The sequence below is a fragment of the Rattus rattus genome, chromosome 15 (genome assembly GCF_011064425.1).
Source record: "Rattus rattus isolate New Zealand chromosome 15, Rrattus_CSIRO_v1, whole genome shotgun sequence".
Taxonomy (NCBI): domain Eukaryota; kingdom Metazoa; phylum Chordata; class Mammalia; order Rodentia; family Muridae; genus Rattus; species Rattus rattus.
In genome coordinates, this window is record NC_046168.1 from 65992105 (window position 1) to 66007734 (window position 15630).

The window sequence follows — 15630 nt, forward strand, 5'->3', positions numbered from 1 at the left end:
TGTGAATGTTCCCTAGAATCTGGACATTCTTTGTGGAAACGAGAAAGTGTGTAGGTGGAGTTTGGCTTCGAACACGTTGCCTTGGACTTTCTCACTGTTGCTGTTGACCAAGGCAGTCCTTGACCATGCTTCCTTCTATTTGAGGGATTCCACTTTCAGTGAGGAGCAGGGGACCAAACCTAGGTCCAAGAGACTGCATTTCTTGGGAGAAAGCTCACTGGGAAAGAGCCAAGTCTCAAATTCAGGCAAGGATAAACTGGAGGGAGGCCTGACTTGGGTACTTCTGCCTGAGTCGCAGGTCTGCCCTCCCCCATCATTAACCCCTTCAGCAGACCCAGGCTCTGGGGGAAGGAAAGTCCACAGGGACCCAGAAAGACAATAAGCTTCCCCTATCCCGTCTGGGAGAATATCTGACCAATCCCTTCTGTGCCTCCCCTAGCAACCCAAACTTTCCTCTTTGCTCTCTCCTTCCGCAGGTGTGGGAATGAAGTTAACTGACGTTGGCATAGCAACACTGGCTAAAGGGTGAGTGGGAAAGAATGAAATCCGTGTCATTTCACATCGGGCTTCCAGGCAAAGGCTGCAGGCTGATTCGGACAGAGTGGATCTCTTGTCTTTACCATGAATGACAAATGATCTAGGGGCCGAATCCAATTCATTTCCTTCACTTACATAAGATACGTATGGACTTTGTTCTCGGAGGGAAGCGCATTTGCTTCCTAACTCTGAGGCAAACAAGCATGCTGGCAAACACATCTCCAGACCAACGACTCACAGGAGTGTCGTGGGGAGAAACTACTCTGGCACCATTGAGACATCTTTCAGCTCAAAACCCCGTTTCTACACTTAGTGTCTTCTTTATTGAGAGATTCTGTTGTTTTGTCTTTTGCACTGGGGTACAATAATTATATACATATCTCTCTCTATCTATCTATATCTACAAGAGATTATTACAGCAGGCATTTGAACATCTATTCCAAGCTGCTGGTAGTAGTGCACACCTTTAATCCCAGCACTTGGGAGTCAAAGGCATCAGAACTCTGTGAGTTCAAGGCCAGCCTGGTCTACATAGTGAGTTCCAGGACAGCCAGAGCTACACAGAGGAACCCTGTCTCAAAAAAAACAAAACCCAAATACTTATGACTAGTTACTTCTCATTGCCGTTGTTGATTTTCTTTCTCTGGTTGAGTGCAAGGATGTTGGTTTGCTCAATGCTTAGGTGACCTTTAACCAAGCTGTTAACAAACTGTCCCGTTTTGCTGCTTTGCTTGGGCTCCTTTGAAGAAAAGGTGGCTATTCATGATTTGTTCAAACATATTCTCTTTTCCTGTGAGTGAATGAATGTGTGTGTGTGTGCACGCACGCGTGTGCGTCAGTCTGTGTGTGTGTGTGTATATATGCGTGTATGTGTGTGTCTGTCTGTGTATGTGTATGCGTCTGTGTGTGTCTGCGTGTGTGTGTATATATGCGTGTGTGTCTGTGTGTGCGCATGTGTGTGTGTCTGTCTGTCTCTGTGTGTGTGCACGCGTGTGTATGTGTGCAAGTGTGTTTATGCTGCACACATCCAGCCACAGTCCCCACACGGAGGTGGGATACTATCCTGGACGTGGGAGCCGCCTTTCCATGGAGATTAAAAGGTAGAATGCAGATGGAGCGCTGTCACGTGTCTCTCTGCTTCCTGCCTGTGGATGCGATGTGGCCAATGGCTTTGCCCTTCTGCCGCCTTCCCCAGCGACCCTCCAGGATGGGCTGAACCTGCCAACCGTGAGCCAAAATAACCCTTTCCTCCTCTAAGTTGCTTTTGTCGAGAATTTTGCTGTAGTAATGAGAAAAGTAATGGAAGCTGTAGGTTTGATTCATGAACCCGTGGTAGCCCAGTGTTCTCTGTTTCGTGTTAGAACCGAGATGCCGTTGGACATCTTCCCCTGCTGTCTTCCTTTTGAAAACCTGTTCTGCGATGATAAAATCTTACATTGGAATTGTCTCTCGTACTCATCTCATGGCACTGACAGGAAGGAGCCCTGATCGCTGTAGGCTTCAGGCATTTGGGCATGCCGCTAATCTTGCAAATAGAATGTGTCAGAGGGGTTATGATGCTACAGGGTGAGGATGGGGAAGAGGCAGGAGCTTTTGGGAGACTCGGTCCAAATCTGGGCCAGGCCGCTTACCTCCATTTCCCCTGGTGGTAGCTTCGCTCACAGTGCCATAGGCATTTGTCTGACGAGTGGGATGGCTGGGTGGGCTTAGCTTCTTCCTGTTGGTGCTGTTTTATACCAGGGGTCCTGAAAAGCCAATCGCTTTAGCAGCTGTCCAGCATGAATATTTCCATTAACCTGTGGTACCCTACTCATGAAGACCTCTGGTTGTCAGAGCAGTGTTCCAAAAGGGATCTTCTGTTCCGACTCTCTGTCTTCTGTAGAACAAGACAAATTATATTTCAGATTATATTTCAGTAGAACCTGGTTCTCCCATAGTCCCAGCCAGAGTTACTGTGGGTTTCTGAACATCCCCTCCCCTCACACCCCCTAATCGACTTCTAGACCCTGCTACTGGGTCTGAGCTCATGGAGCCCCCTTCTCCTCACCCCAGCCTAATGCTAGAAGACACAAAATTCCACAGCATAACTTAAAACAATGGTCCTCAGCCTCACTAGTGCTGCAAATGCTTCCTAATTCAGGGAAGCGGTAGGAGCTTCCTACAGCTCATGTTGTGGTGACCCCCAACCATAGAATTATCTTGTTGCTACTTTATAACTGTAGTTTTGCTATAGCTATGAGTCATGATGTAACTGTCTGATGCAGGATATCTGGTATGCGGCCCCATGAAAGGCTCGTTCAACCCCCAAAGGGGTCGCACCCCACAGGTTGAAAACTGCTGACTTAGAAAAACCTTCAACTGTACCAAAGCTGCCCTAGAAGCCCTTAAACCAAGATGGGCGCAGGAGCATGGTGATTTACCACATCTTTAGAAGCATGTCAACTGCTTCCAGGAACCAGAGAGCGCCAAACGGCGCCACCCCTCCTAGTTTAAAAAGAAATCCAAGCCCTCGGTTTTGTTCTCAGCTTTAATGTTACTTTTCGAGCCTGGGACGTCTGCCCAAGACCCATTAGCAGAGAGGTCGGACGGAGCCAAGGGTAAAGCGTTGCCTGTAAAGTGTTGCTTATGCTGCTTTCCCACCCAAGTAGACGTGGGAAGGGAATTCTGCAGTGTTTGAGAGCATTGAAAAGACAGTAGATCATTGTGCCCAGGTCTTAAAGTTTTCTTTAGAAGTTTAAAGAGAAGTCACACTTTAAAAAAAAAAAAAAAGAACTGTATTAGAAGCTTGATTGGAAAAATCGATAAAAGTAGATCCTCTCAGAGGATGAAGGGAGTTTGCCCTTCCTTACAATCCATATTCTTAGAGTGAACTGTGACAACCACGCCCACTGCCTAGACTCCCAGGCTGCCCCTCCCTCTGGAGCCTGGGCAGAGCCAGCCATGATCCAGCGGAGGGGCGTGAAGGGGAGGGTCAGTAGCATTCTCTGCATAAAGGAGGGGTGTACAGGGGTGGGGGGTGGGGGAGGTAGGCCAAACACCCTTGATGTGCAGGCTCAAATGGTAGAAAGCAAGATTTGACTGAAGAAACGTTCTCCTTGAAGCCAGAGCGGCAGATGGAGTGTGAATAATGGCAGCGAACAGGAAAGGGTTCAAGTTCAAAGGTGATATGCAGATAGGAGAGGCGTGTTCACACTAAGTGCCATGGCAGATAGGATGGGCGTGTTCACACTGGGCACCATGGCAGATAGGAGGGGTGTGTTCACACTGGGCGCCATGGCAGATAAGTGCAACCTGTCTTGTTTCCCAATTAAGTTAGCAATAATTCAAATGAAGACTGACATGCTATTTGGTGAATAATCTATTCATAATCTCATAAAATAAGGAGCTGTTATAATCTGTTCATTTTAACTTTGTTTGGCATGCTCCTTCAGACGGTCCTGCGTCACTCCTCCTGGGCCATCTGTGTGATCGTGTCTGGAGTGTCATCTGCCCTCCAGGTAGACTGCAGATCCGAACTGGCTCTTGGATCACATTTCTGAGTTGAATTCCTCAGCCACATTGAGTTCTCTGAAAGAAACGAGGAAAGATAGTTAATCTTGTAAATGGAGATTTGAAAACTGAGCCAAGACGTGTAGGTGGAACAGATCTGTATGTATAACCGTGGGTTCTATAAGCATCTCGCTAGGCTATAGCGGAGGTTGTGACTTAGCCACTAGAGGGCAGCAGAGGCAATGCTTTGTGTTTCTCTCTCTCTCTCTCTCTCTCTCTCTCTCTCTCTCCTTAAAAAAAAAAATTCCAGTCACGTGGCTAGATAGAAGCAAAACAAAGAGGCACTCTGAGCATATCTTCTAGTCAGTAACCCGTAACTGCTGTGCCAAAATAAGATGGTTATGTGGTACCCTGGCCGCCCAACATGGCGGTCCTTTCTACCTTTGGAAGGAAGAACAGGGGTTGTTAGGCATTCCTGACATGGAAACCACATGTAAAAGACTGAGACCTGTTCCCTGAACAAGGCCAAAAGTGCAGTGGGAAGGGCAGATGTAGCCGAGGATAGCGCTTTTACTGCTTGCCTGCCAGGTCTGCTCAACTACTCCGAGAGAAAAGGCTCTGCCCTCGGAATCAAGAGCCTAGGAAGCCCTTGTGTGCCCACTGGCAGAAGGGACAAGGGCTACCTGGATGCTTAACCCAGTCCAGTGTCACACACGAGTGCCCATGGAGAGGAGCCACCAACGGTGACTTGAACATGGGAAGGAATAGACTCTCCTCATCAGTACCACACCCCAGAAAGGTCTGTGTGCAACACAGGGCACACTCCTTACAGCAATACACAAATCTGCCAGCAGGGACAGAAGCAGAGAGACTTAGAGCAAACTTTCCCAGCGTTTGGATGCACCCCACAGAAGAACCCTTGCCACTGTTCAACACCAGATGTTTGAGATGCCTCACCAACACCAGGCTTCTGAGAAGTCATAGACCTAATACACCATAACACCCTAAATATCTACTCCAGATTGTTGCCATTGTCACATACCTTGGAAGGTGGCTTGCCTTCCAGTTTTATTTGACCAAGCCACACGACCATAGAGTTAGTTGGTCCATTGGCTGATATATCTGACCAGTCCTCACCACTGAGGCTGCTTGGAGTTTTTTGAGGGAGCAGGGATCATCATACTGTTCTGGCAAGACTGACATTATAGCAGTGAGCTATGTGTAAGGTTGGATCTCCAAGGCCCAGCAGAGCCAGACAGACCATATCTCTCCACCAGGTAGGGCTTCTGGCCCCTGCTGTTGAAGTAACTGGAGGAGGGAGCCATGGAGGTCCTCTTACTCCTGTCTGGAGCTCCTCCTTCACCAAAGCCCTGATCATTTGCAGGACCCCAGGGTCCCCAGGGGAACTCCTGGTCAATTGTTATCTGGCCCTATGGACAATTCTGAACACAAAAACATATCTAAAAAAAAGCCTGGTGGACACACACACACACACACACACACACACACACACACACACACACCACACACACACACACACACACACACATACCACACACACACACACACATACACCCCACACACACACACACAAACCACACACACACACACAACACCACACACACACACCACACACACACCACACACACACACCACACACACACCACACACACACACACACCACACACACACACACACACACACACAGACACACACACACACACACCACACACATCATACACACCACACACACACACACACACACCACATACACCACACACACCACACACACCACACACACACACACACACACCACACACACACCACACAGACACACACCACACAGACACACACACACACACACACCACACACATCACACACACCACACACACACACACACACACACACACACACACACACACACACACACACACACACACACACACACACACACACACACACACACACACACACACACACACACACACACACCACACACACCACACACACACACATCACACACACACACACACACACACACACACACAGACACACACACACACACCACACACACACACACACACACACACACACCCCCCTCTGTCGTTGGCTAGAAACAGGAGGAAGACAAGGACGACTCAAGGCTCCTCTGCTCCTGAGCAGATCAGGAGTGGATGGAGACCAGACTGGAGCTGTCCAGAAGAATTTCAGTGCCTTCAGGAAATATAAACCAAGTGCAGTGTGGGGCGGCAGGCCACATGAGGGAAAGAGGGAATGCATACTGTTTTGTTTTGTTTTTTAAAGATTTATTTATTTATTATATATAAGTATAATGTTTTCAGACACACCAGAAGAGGACATCAGATCTCACTACATATGGTTGTGAGCCACCATGTGGTTGCTGGGACTTGAACTCAGGACCTCTGGAAGAGCAGTCGGTGCTCTTAACCACTGAGCCATCTTTCCAGCCCACATACAGTGTTTTCCTTCCAGCAGGAATGGCTGTCAGGAAGGAAAAGGCAGGAATGGCTTCCAAGGAGACAGCAGGCTGTTGCCTAGTCTCAGACTGAGGGAGGAGCCATAGCACTAGATGATGAGGGCTGGAGCTAGAGAGAGGACCCATGAGCCAGTGGGAAGGCTGACTTTGTTCTAGGGACACTGAGATATCAGAGTGCTTGCTTGACCGGAATGTGACTTACACTTGGGGTGCATGTGGGAGAGGAGATAGACTGGACTGGGCGGGAAGTGACCACCTCAGTAGTCCTGGGAAGGGGTGGTGATGGCCAGAGCTTCCATAGATTTCCACAGAAGCATTTTTCAGTTTCTACTGTGATCTAAATTGGGGACACTCTGGGTTAAATAGCCAAGAGGTTTTGCCAGTGTGAGATTTCATGGGATTTTTAAAGGATTGGATATGTAATGTATTCTGGTTGTATCAGGGAAGAGGTAGAGATTAAATAGAATTTTTATGTAATTTATAATATTCCGGTCTAAGGGGGATGGTTTAATACTACAGCATGGACTTAGCATGTTCAAAACCTTGTACTGAAAATTTTTTTTCCCCTCAAAGTATCTTGTGGGATTTTGGCTCCTTAGAACAACTGTTGGGAAGTGCTGATTCACGGGACAAATGTCCCCAGCTCATCTCTCCTCAGAATGTCGGCTCCAACTCCAAATGTCCCTCTGAACCTGTACTCAAGCTCTCTCCTCTGCCACCTTGGCTCTGTGAAACCTTCTGAGTGCCCACAAGGCCATAGAAAAGGGATCTTTGTTGGGGAATACTATACCACTCTGGGCCGATGCGTTTGCTTGCCCTATAAAGTGGCAGCCTCCAGAAAAGCCACTCAGCTCCACAACCCTGAGGTTTTCCTGCACTGCCCGCCACGTAGCTGGTGCCACCAAAGAAAGGATGAGTGTGAAGTGATGAAGGGCATGATGGGATTTCAGATCACTGCATGTTTCCGGAACGAAAGATTCCCCAGTGGTCCTCATATGCAGACAAGAGCCTGACCAACTAATGAGCAAATTCAGGCTTTATTTCACACACACACACACACACACACACACACACACACACACACACACACTACACACAAGAAGGGGGACTTTCTGTATTAAAAGCCGTATTAAAAGCCTGTTTTTGCTCATAGTTTCCATCAGTGCCCTCACATGAGGACAAGTCAATAGGCCACAGCTTAAATGTGTGGCAGAGGAAAATATAGTCTCATGGCAAAAGGTGGGCTACCATTTAAAGATGCACAGCTGGTCAGTAAACTCTCTTCACTAGGTCCACCATCATGAGGGCTAGGCCCTTATTGCATGGGCCTTTTGAAGACATTCTAGATCTAAACCATAGCACACATGTGCGTGCGCGCGCGCGCGCACACACACACACACACACACACACACACACACACCTAGGACTAGGATATACCTGTATCCTTAAATTGATGTCCTTGTCCTTGTAACCATTTCCTACAAATGAACACTTTCTCCAAAAGGATATCAAGCTACAAGCACCCTAGATGGCTTCTGGTTTGCTTCTAAGGGGACTGCCACCATGTGGGGAAACCACTCCTTAGGTTTTTCTGATCTTACCCAGTGTTCTTTAAACAACCCCTTGTGTGGCTGTAGACGGCCAGAACTGGAGGTTTCTGCCGGTCACAGCTTGAACGGGTGGTCTCGTTACCGGTCCCTCTCTCTGGGCGTGTTTGGAGGCAGTAGCTTACACCAGGAGGCTCTGACGAACCAACCGGAGAAGCTGGCTCTTTGTGTAAGTGTAAAAGGCTCGGCCCTGTCTTATTGTGTTGGGAGGAGACGGGGATTCCTTTGAAGCAGGAATCAACCTCACACTGTTTCTGACACACAGTATCACATCTCTGTGGAGTGAGGGCAAGCCTGCAGAAACAGCTCTCCAGCTCCTTCCTGGGGAATAGCACAGTGTGGTTTTATCATGTTGTTGAGCACAGCGTTCAAGAACCAAGTTCATACTGTATCTCCATTTAAATATGAAGACCTTTCTAAAGCCACGTGGGAATTAGAGATTCTGAAGAGAGTGGTTTGGATTACTCAAAATGTAATAGTAAATGTGGAACTTCACCCCCTATGCAAATAGGCTGAGCCCAGGTCAGCATTTTAGCAAGTTCCCATGCAACTCACACACACCACTCCCATTGGGGGCAGGGTGTGGGGGTACTTGTTAATAGATGCTTGGATGGTGCCCCCTTCTGTCCATCGGCTGTTCCACTTTTGCACATTTTGAGTAGAAGGCCAGGTGATCTATTAACTGGAAAATTATTACAACTGGAGACTAAAGAGCAAAGATCCAACAAGCAAGGCTAAGGTTCCTAAAACTGAAAATAAAAAGTCACAAATACAAAGTTCTTTATCCCATTCTGCTAGAGTCTTAGGCTTGCCATAAAAATTACCACCGAGGCAAATGCTTAAAATAATAAAAATTTATAGTTTCACAATCCTGGAAGCTATAAGCCTGAAAGGTGCCAACAGGTATCTTAGCTTTGTTTTTGGTTTCCTGCTGCTGTGACTCAATTAATTTAAAACAACTCCCCAGAGGCATGCTCGGAGGACCTTCTCCTAGGCGACTCCAGATATCATCAAGTTGACAACCAAGATTAACTATCACAGCCTGGCCACTGCCTTCTGGAGTCGATTCCATGCCTGTCCCCCACCTTCTGGTGGTTGACCGTAATCTTTGCTGGGTTTTGATTTGTGAACTCAAATGCCTCAGGTATCAGATAGCATCCCTGTGTGCCTGTGTCTTTTCTTCCCTCCCTACGTAGATATCAGTAATATTGGGATCAAGGGCCCACCCTACTCCAATAGGATCTCATCTGAAGTCATTAGATCTACAGTGGTCATTATTTAAAAGGAATATCACGCTCTGGGCTTCCTGGAAGGGCAGAATCTGGGGGTTACTATGCAAGTCTGTATGTCTAACCGAAAAGAACCGTAGTGGTGAATTTCTGCAGTGGTGTCCGAGTTGCAGCAATGTCACGGAAGTCTAGATCTGTGGTCTCCTCCCAGCCCGAGGGCAGCAGATAGTATGTGGCCTGCAAATCAGGTCACAAGCTGAGGACTGTTTCCTATTGCCTGGATAGATGACAGCTCGATGGAATTACACTCATGACCTTTGAAGGCATCTGTGGCTAATTGGTCTAGAAACATATGGGTGCTGCCTTATTTTTCTTCCCATGCAGAAACGATTTCATGGTAATGGTTGCCAGTTTGAGTGAACAACAGGGCAAAGCCTGATCCTAGTTGAGACATAGAACAGATTTAGAGGAGAGGAAGATTCTTAATTCTGTAGCTACCAGGTTGCAAAACCTAAAAAAACACATTCGCATCTGGGAAAGCTGGTCAGTATTGCCTGGGTTCAGTATTGCCTGGGTCCAGCTTCAAAGTGTCTTCTGCTATGAGAATGCCCTCTGAAGGTTTGTATGCTTAAACTTAGTCTCTAGTGAGAGGAACTGTTAAGAACCAAGGCCTGGTGGAAGGCAGATTGTGGGGAGAGCCACAGGGAAGGATTAATGTTGGTCTCATGGAACGAGGGCCGATAAGGCAAGGCCACAGCACACACGTGGCCCCTTCTGTACTTGACCGTTACCCTACCATAGTGCAGGGTAGCCGAGGGCTCTCTCACCAGGATGTGGAGGTCACGTTTGGAGTCTCTAGCCACCAGACCCATGAGCCAAATTACATCTGGGTGGCATTGAGTATTTTGTTATTATAAAAGCAAACAGAAAGAGGGATTCAGAAATTCGGTCTGGGAACCCATCTGGGCTAAGATCAAAGACCTCTGCTGGTGGGGCTGCTATCTATTTACGTGTTCTTTGAACATTCACACTAAAAGCCTCCTCTGGACACAAAGCATTGCCTTGGGAGGGTTGACACCTGTGGAGAGACATGGATATAGACTCCTAATTCTAAATGTGTCTCTGGTCCTCAGGAAGATACAGAGACAAGTGTGGAGGGATTCATCCTCTCACGGTGGGAAAAGCTCATAGGTTCCAGGGACCCTGCCCTCCGCCCTGAACTTGCAGAGCTTGGGGGGCAGGGGGGAGGCTGAGAAACATGTCCCAGGCTGTACAAGGCTGCTTTTACCATGCCTGTGTGTGACACCCTATCCACAGCCAGATAAACTCTAGTTTCTTATTGTGTCTACATATGCATGCCCTGGGAGAAATACAAAGAGGTGAGGACAGAGATGAGCAGGACCGAGTGGGAGAAGGGAGGCGGGGCATGCCATACAGAGCAGCCGTTCTCAGCCTTCCCAATGCTGAGACCGTTCTATACCATTCCTCATGGTGTGAGCCCCCCTCCCCACATAACATCCTTTCCACTGTTATGCATCATAATGTAAACATCTGATATGCAGGATACCTCACATGCAAGCCCCCAAAGGGGTCGTGACCCACAGGTTGTAAACCACTGATATAGAGGGTTTACCTGAGCAAACTATTGGAAGGTAACGTGTGGCTTTTCCTAAAGGTGACAGGTCAGGGGGCTAGGGACATGGCCAGCAGCAAGGCCAGAAACAGGGTAAGGGGTTTCGACTTCACCGTCACAGCAATGAAATGCTAAGCAGGAGATGGCCCGACCTATTACACCCATTGCTTTTCCTATTGGTTTGACAAAACACCTGCCTAAAACAACTTAAGGAAGAAAATAAATTATTTGGCTCAAAGTTCCAGAGCATTCAGCCCATAGCTGCTCGACCAGAACAGCACGATGGTAGACGGTGCAGTAGAAGAGCCTCTTCCTTTCCTATTGGACAGGAAAGGGAGGAATGGATGGGAAGGGACCAGGGAGGGAAAAGAGCTCAAGGACCTACCACCACGAACTACTTCCTTCACTTAGGTACCAACTTCCTCTCAAGTTTCCAAAACTTCCCAAAGCGTCCCCACCAACTGGGGACCAGTCATTTAGAGTTTGAGTCTCTTGGAAGAACATTTCTTATCTAAAGCAGAGCGCCGACCTTTTGCACGGGGCGTTCTTGTGACAATGCACAGACTGTGCCCGTGGGAAGGGGACGCGTGGATGCCAGGCGGACTGCATAGCAGGTGTGCATTCCAAGCCCTTAGTTGTGGAGATTCAAGTAACTTCCAAGCCGTGAACTGGGACACTCAAGCAGCAATCGAATGAGCTCATGTGTAGTGAGAGGGAGGACTAGGGGACATCTCAAGGAGATGCCAACCATGGGGGACATTCATGGCTGCTGAATGCATTCTTCTTGGGTCAGCAATACTTCTAAGGAGTGGAAACTTGAGTAAGCACGTGGAACTAGGAGTTCTGGGGGTGGCTTAGTGAAAGATCTGCAGGCTCATTTTTCTAGCTGCAAACTTAGTATCAAAGGGTGTACCTTCCTACCCAGAGCCCAGAAGAGCCTGTGACCATGTTCTTTCCTTCCCTTTTGTGTGTATACATGTTTCTATAATGTCTGTGTATGTATGTTTGTATAGGTGTGTGTACGTGTGCATGTGGGCAGAAGCCAGAGGTTGATGTCTGGTGTGCTCTATTCACCTCATATTTTGAGACAGGGTCTCTCACTGAACCTGGTGCTTCCTGGTTAGGTAAACTGACTGCCCAGCAAGCTCTGGGGATCCATCTAACTTCATCCCACCTCCCAGCACTTACAGATGTGTGCTGCCATGTGGAAAGTTACATAGTTGTGCGGATCTGAACTCACATCCTCATGCTTATGTGGCGGGTATCTTACTGACTAGGTCACAACCCCAGTCCAGAGCACTGTCAAGGCAGCCTCTGGTCAGTGGCTTCCTTTTTCCCTTGTAGTCCTAGACATTGAAATTAGGGTTCACGCATGCTAGGCGAGTGCTCTACCACTGAGCTACATCCCCAATCTTACAAGCGACTTTTTTGATGAATCTTACTCATCTACAGCAGACAGGGACACTTTGGGGTCCGTGCTTGTGCCATTTGAGGGGCACGCTGACCTGCCATGCTTAGCATGGGAAACCATAGTCACTCACAGTTCAAGTCCTAATTGTCCTAACCCTAAATAAAGCTCCTGAGAGTCCTCCCGGGAAAGGCATCGGCTGGCTCTTCCTACAGCCAGCTGAAGACAAAAACCCAGGCTCCTCCTGAGGACAGGTAGGAGGGAGATTGGTCCTCTGAGGAGGAGCCAGAGACCTGCCTTTGCATCACCCAGCTTTGCTCCCTTGGGCCTTCCGTCTCTCAGACTGAATTCTTTCAATTACAAACAAAAGGGCCTATGCTAAGGAATTCATCCTAGTCCCAAAGTTCTGTGAATGGGATAGGGAGGTTTATTAATCGTTTTTCATGTCACTGCAATAAAATACCCAACAAGAACAGGGGACAGAGCTTTATTTTGGCTCACAGTTTCTGAGTTTCCATCCTGACGGGAAGGGAAATATCAGAGCAATTCCGATCAGGGAAGCTGGAGTGCGTCAGAGGCTGTTCACATCATGGCCGACAAGGAAGCAGAGGAAGACGGGGAGTGGGAAGGGATAACACACCCACGAAGGACCATCTCCCCAGCTTGCAGTGACCTACTTCCACCTGCTAGGCCCCACCTCCCAAAGTCTCCAGAGCATCCTAAAATGGCTCAGTCAGAGGAGGACCAAACATTCCAAACATAAGCCCATGGGAGACCTTTCAGACTCAAACCACACTCATTATTAATGGCTGAGAGGAAATTTGTCTAAACCGTGTCTGCCAATGACTCTTTGTTTTAATTGAATTCTACACTCCTCTTTTTCCTTTCTCATTGTCAACCATGTGACCGTTCTTACCAAAAATGTATCTTCCATGTACTGTGTTAGTTTCTCTTTTGAATGTTTATCTTGAAACTGGTAAGGCGATTCTTTAAAAAAATAACTTCTTTCCACACCTTCTTTCAGGTACAAAGGATTTAAGGGCAACTGCTCCATGACCTTCATTGATCAGTTTAGAGCGCTGCACCAGTGTAACAAGTACTGTAAAATGCTGGGGCTGAAATCCCTTCAAAACAACAGCCAGAAACCCAAGAAAATCCTCGGGAAAGGCAGAGCTCCTTCAAACTCCTCGCCAGTGAAGGCGCCTGAGTCCGGGACGCCCACGGAAAAGAAAACCTAGCATCCCTCATCCCTTGGCCACCAGTGACCACCAGCCAGCAACACACAGGCTTGCAAGTGGACATTGGCCAATACGCAGGGACGCGAGCTGCAGCCTGCAGAGCCCCAGTCCTCTTCCGCTCACTATCACTTGCTGTCTGCTGAAATGAGGATGGCGTGGATCTTTCTGACTAGCCCTGTGGGGAGTCTCAGCACTTCCATTGATTGTCTCAAAGACAGCCCACTGTTTGTGTACACAGCTAGCGAGTCTGCCCCACCCCCTCTCACCATGTGTCTATTTGTGTGTTGCACATGGTTTGTTGACAAGAGTTCCACGCCGCCTTGCAGCTGGCCACCGTCAATCCTTCCCGCCATCACTCCTCACCTTGGGATGTCTGGACGTTTCTGCAATTACAAATGTCAAGTTGTCGTATCAGTGTCACCTATGCTACTGTTGCTGAAGGTGGCTTTCCAGATGTGAGGCCATTTCCCGGCACTACCCACACAGCCCGGCACCTGTTCTGTTTCATTAAATTCATATTTAAGCAAAAAGGCTAAAGTGCTTGTGCCTTCATAGCCTCATGCTTGTTGGAATCTGTCCTTTCCCACTCCTCCAAGGTTTTGTAATTTAGAAGTTTCCCAACAGGTTGACTGGAGTGCACAGTGTGTGCACCCGTGTTTTCTCATCTTACAACTGGGGTTCCGTCATGTTCTAGATGCAGTCTAGTGAGGTAGGCTGCAACAACAGCAGGGGTCCTGCCCTCCCTTGCTCCTTATGGCTCTCCTGTAGGTCTTCCTCCTTCCCTGTTGTACCCTGGGAAGAGCAGAAGCCATGTTGCTGTGCCAGAGGGACTGGCTGGCTTTCAGTAGAACACTCCTGGCTTCTTTAGCTTTGAAATCCTGTTCCTTGCTATGTAAAACCCTGTTCCCTGCTGGTCTGGTGGCAGAGGCCCATCATCCTGGCTACCAGGGAGGCTGAAGCAAGAGGGTCAGCCTGAGTAACTTGGTGAGCTGGGCAGGGGTTCTAGCTTAGCCGGAGAGTGTTTGACAAGAGCAACCAAACAATGTGAGGTAAACCCCTTCTCCTATACATTGGATTTTTGATGGGAAAAGGAACACATTGAAGGAGAAAGTGTTTGTCACTCAAGGTCCCATCTTTTTTTAAAGCATTCTGTAGTTATAATCTTTCTTTTGAGGTGGCTCTCCTGACTTTGATGATAACATTGTCTCCTCCCCTGCCCGCATATAAGGGAGACTGTGGGATAACTTGTGTCACAGAGATTTTAGAGATGAGTATTAAACAGTAACACTCTAGAAGGATCATAATAGCTAAAAGGTACAGGACATAATGATAGGATCTATCTATCTATCTATCTATCTATCATCTATCATCCATCTGTCTGTCTATCTCTGGTTATCTACCACATGTAATCTCTATTATCTATATAAATTGGTCATCTATAATTTATCTGATATCTATAAAATCTACCATTCAGATATGATAACTCACACACACACACACACACACACACACACACGCACACACACACATCCTGTTTGTCTACCCATCACTCACTATCTCTCATCTTTCATCTGTGTGTGTGTAAGTGTGGGTGCAGCCCTCTTGACAGGTCCTTATTCCTTCTTGGATAATAACTTGTTATTATAAAAATGATATCAAAATACGTGTTTAAGACAGCATAGAAAGGCTTGATATGTGAAGCTTCAATCATATGTAAGCCTTCTGTCTGTCTGCATCAAATCTTGAGGTGAGAGCTGGTTTCTTGGTGGAGCCATCCCTGCTCTCTTTCATGGATGCTTAGGTTTTTGTTTCCAAAATGCCTAGGTTATTTATTACAGTGTGATAGATTTTTTTTTTTTTACCAGTTTGCAATTATTTGGAGGCCTAGAAACAGAAAGAACTCTACAGCCAAGGCTCTTAGAGATGGCCCAGTGTGGCTACATGGCCACCCAGTCTTCTATCAGGTGCTATTTTCCTTGCACAAACAACAG

At 47.6% G+C, this 15630-nt stretch overlaps 1 protein-coding gene across 1 annotated transcript in view; it reads left to right on the forward strand.

Moving 5' to 3' along the window:
- Alpk2 (alpha kinase 2) overlaps window positions 1-14169 on the forward strand; it is a 99716-nt gene extending 85547 nt beyond the window's left edge. The window contains exons 11-12 of the mRNA XM_032885508.1: window positions 477-525; window positions 13426-14169. Coding sequence (XP_032741399.1) covers window positions 477-525; window positions 13426-13639 — 263 coding nt within the window. The 3' untranslated portion in view covers window positions 13640-14169. The remainder of the gene's footprint in view (window positions 1-476; window positions 526-13425) is intronic.
- The last annotated feature ends 1461 nt before the right edge of the window (window positions 14170-15630 follow it).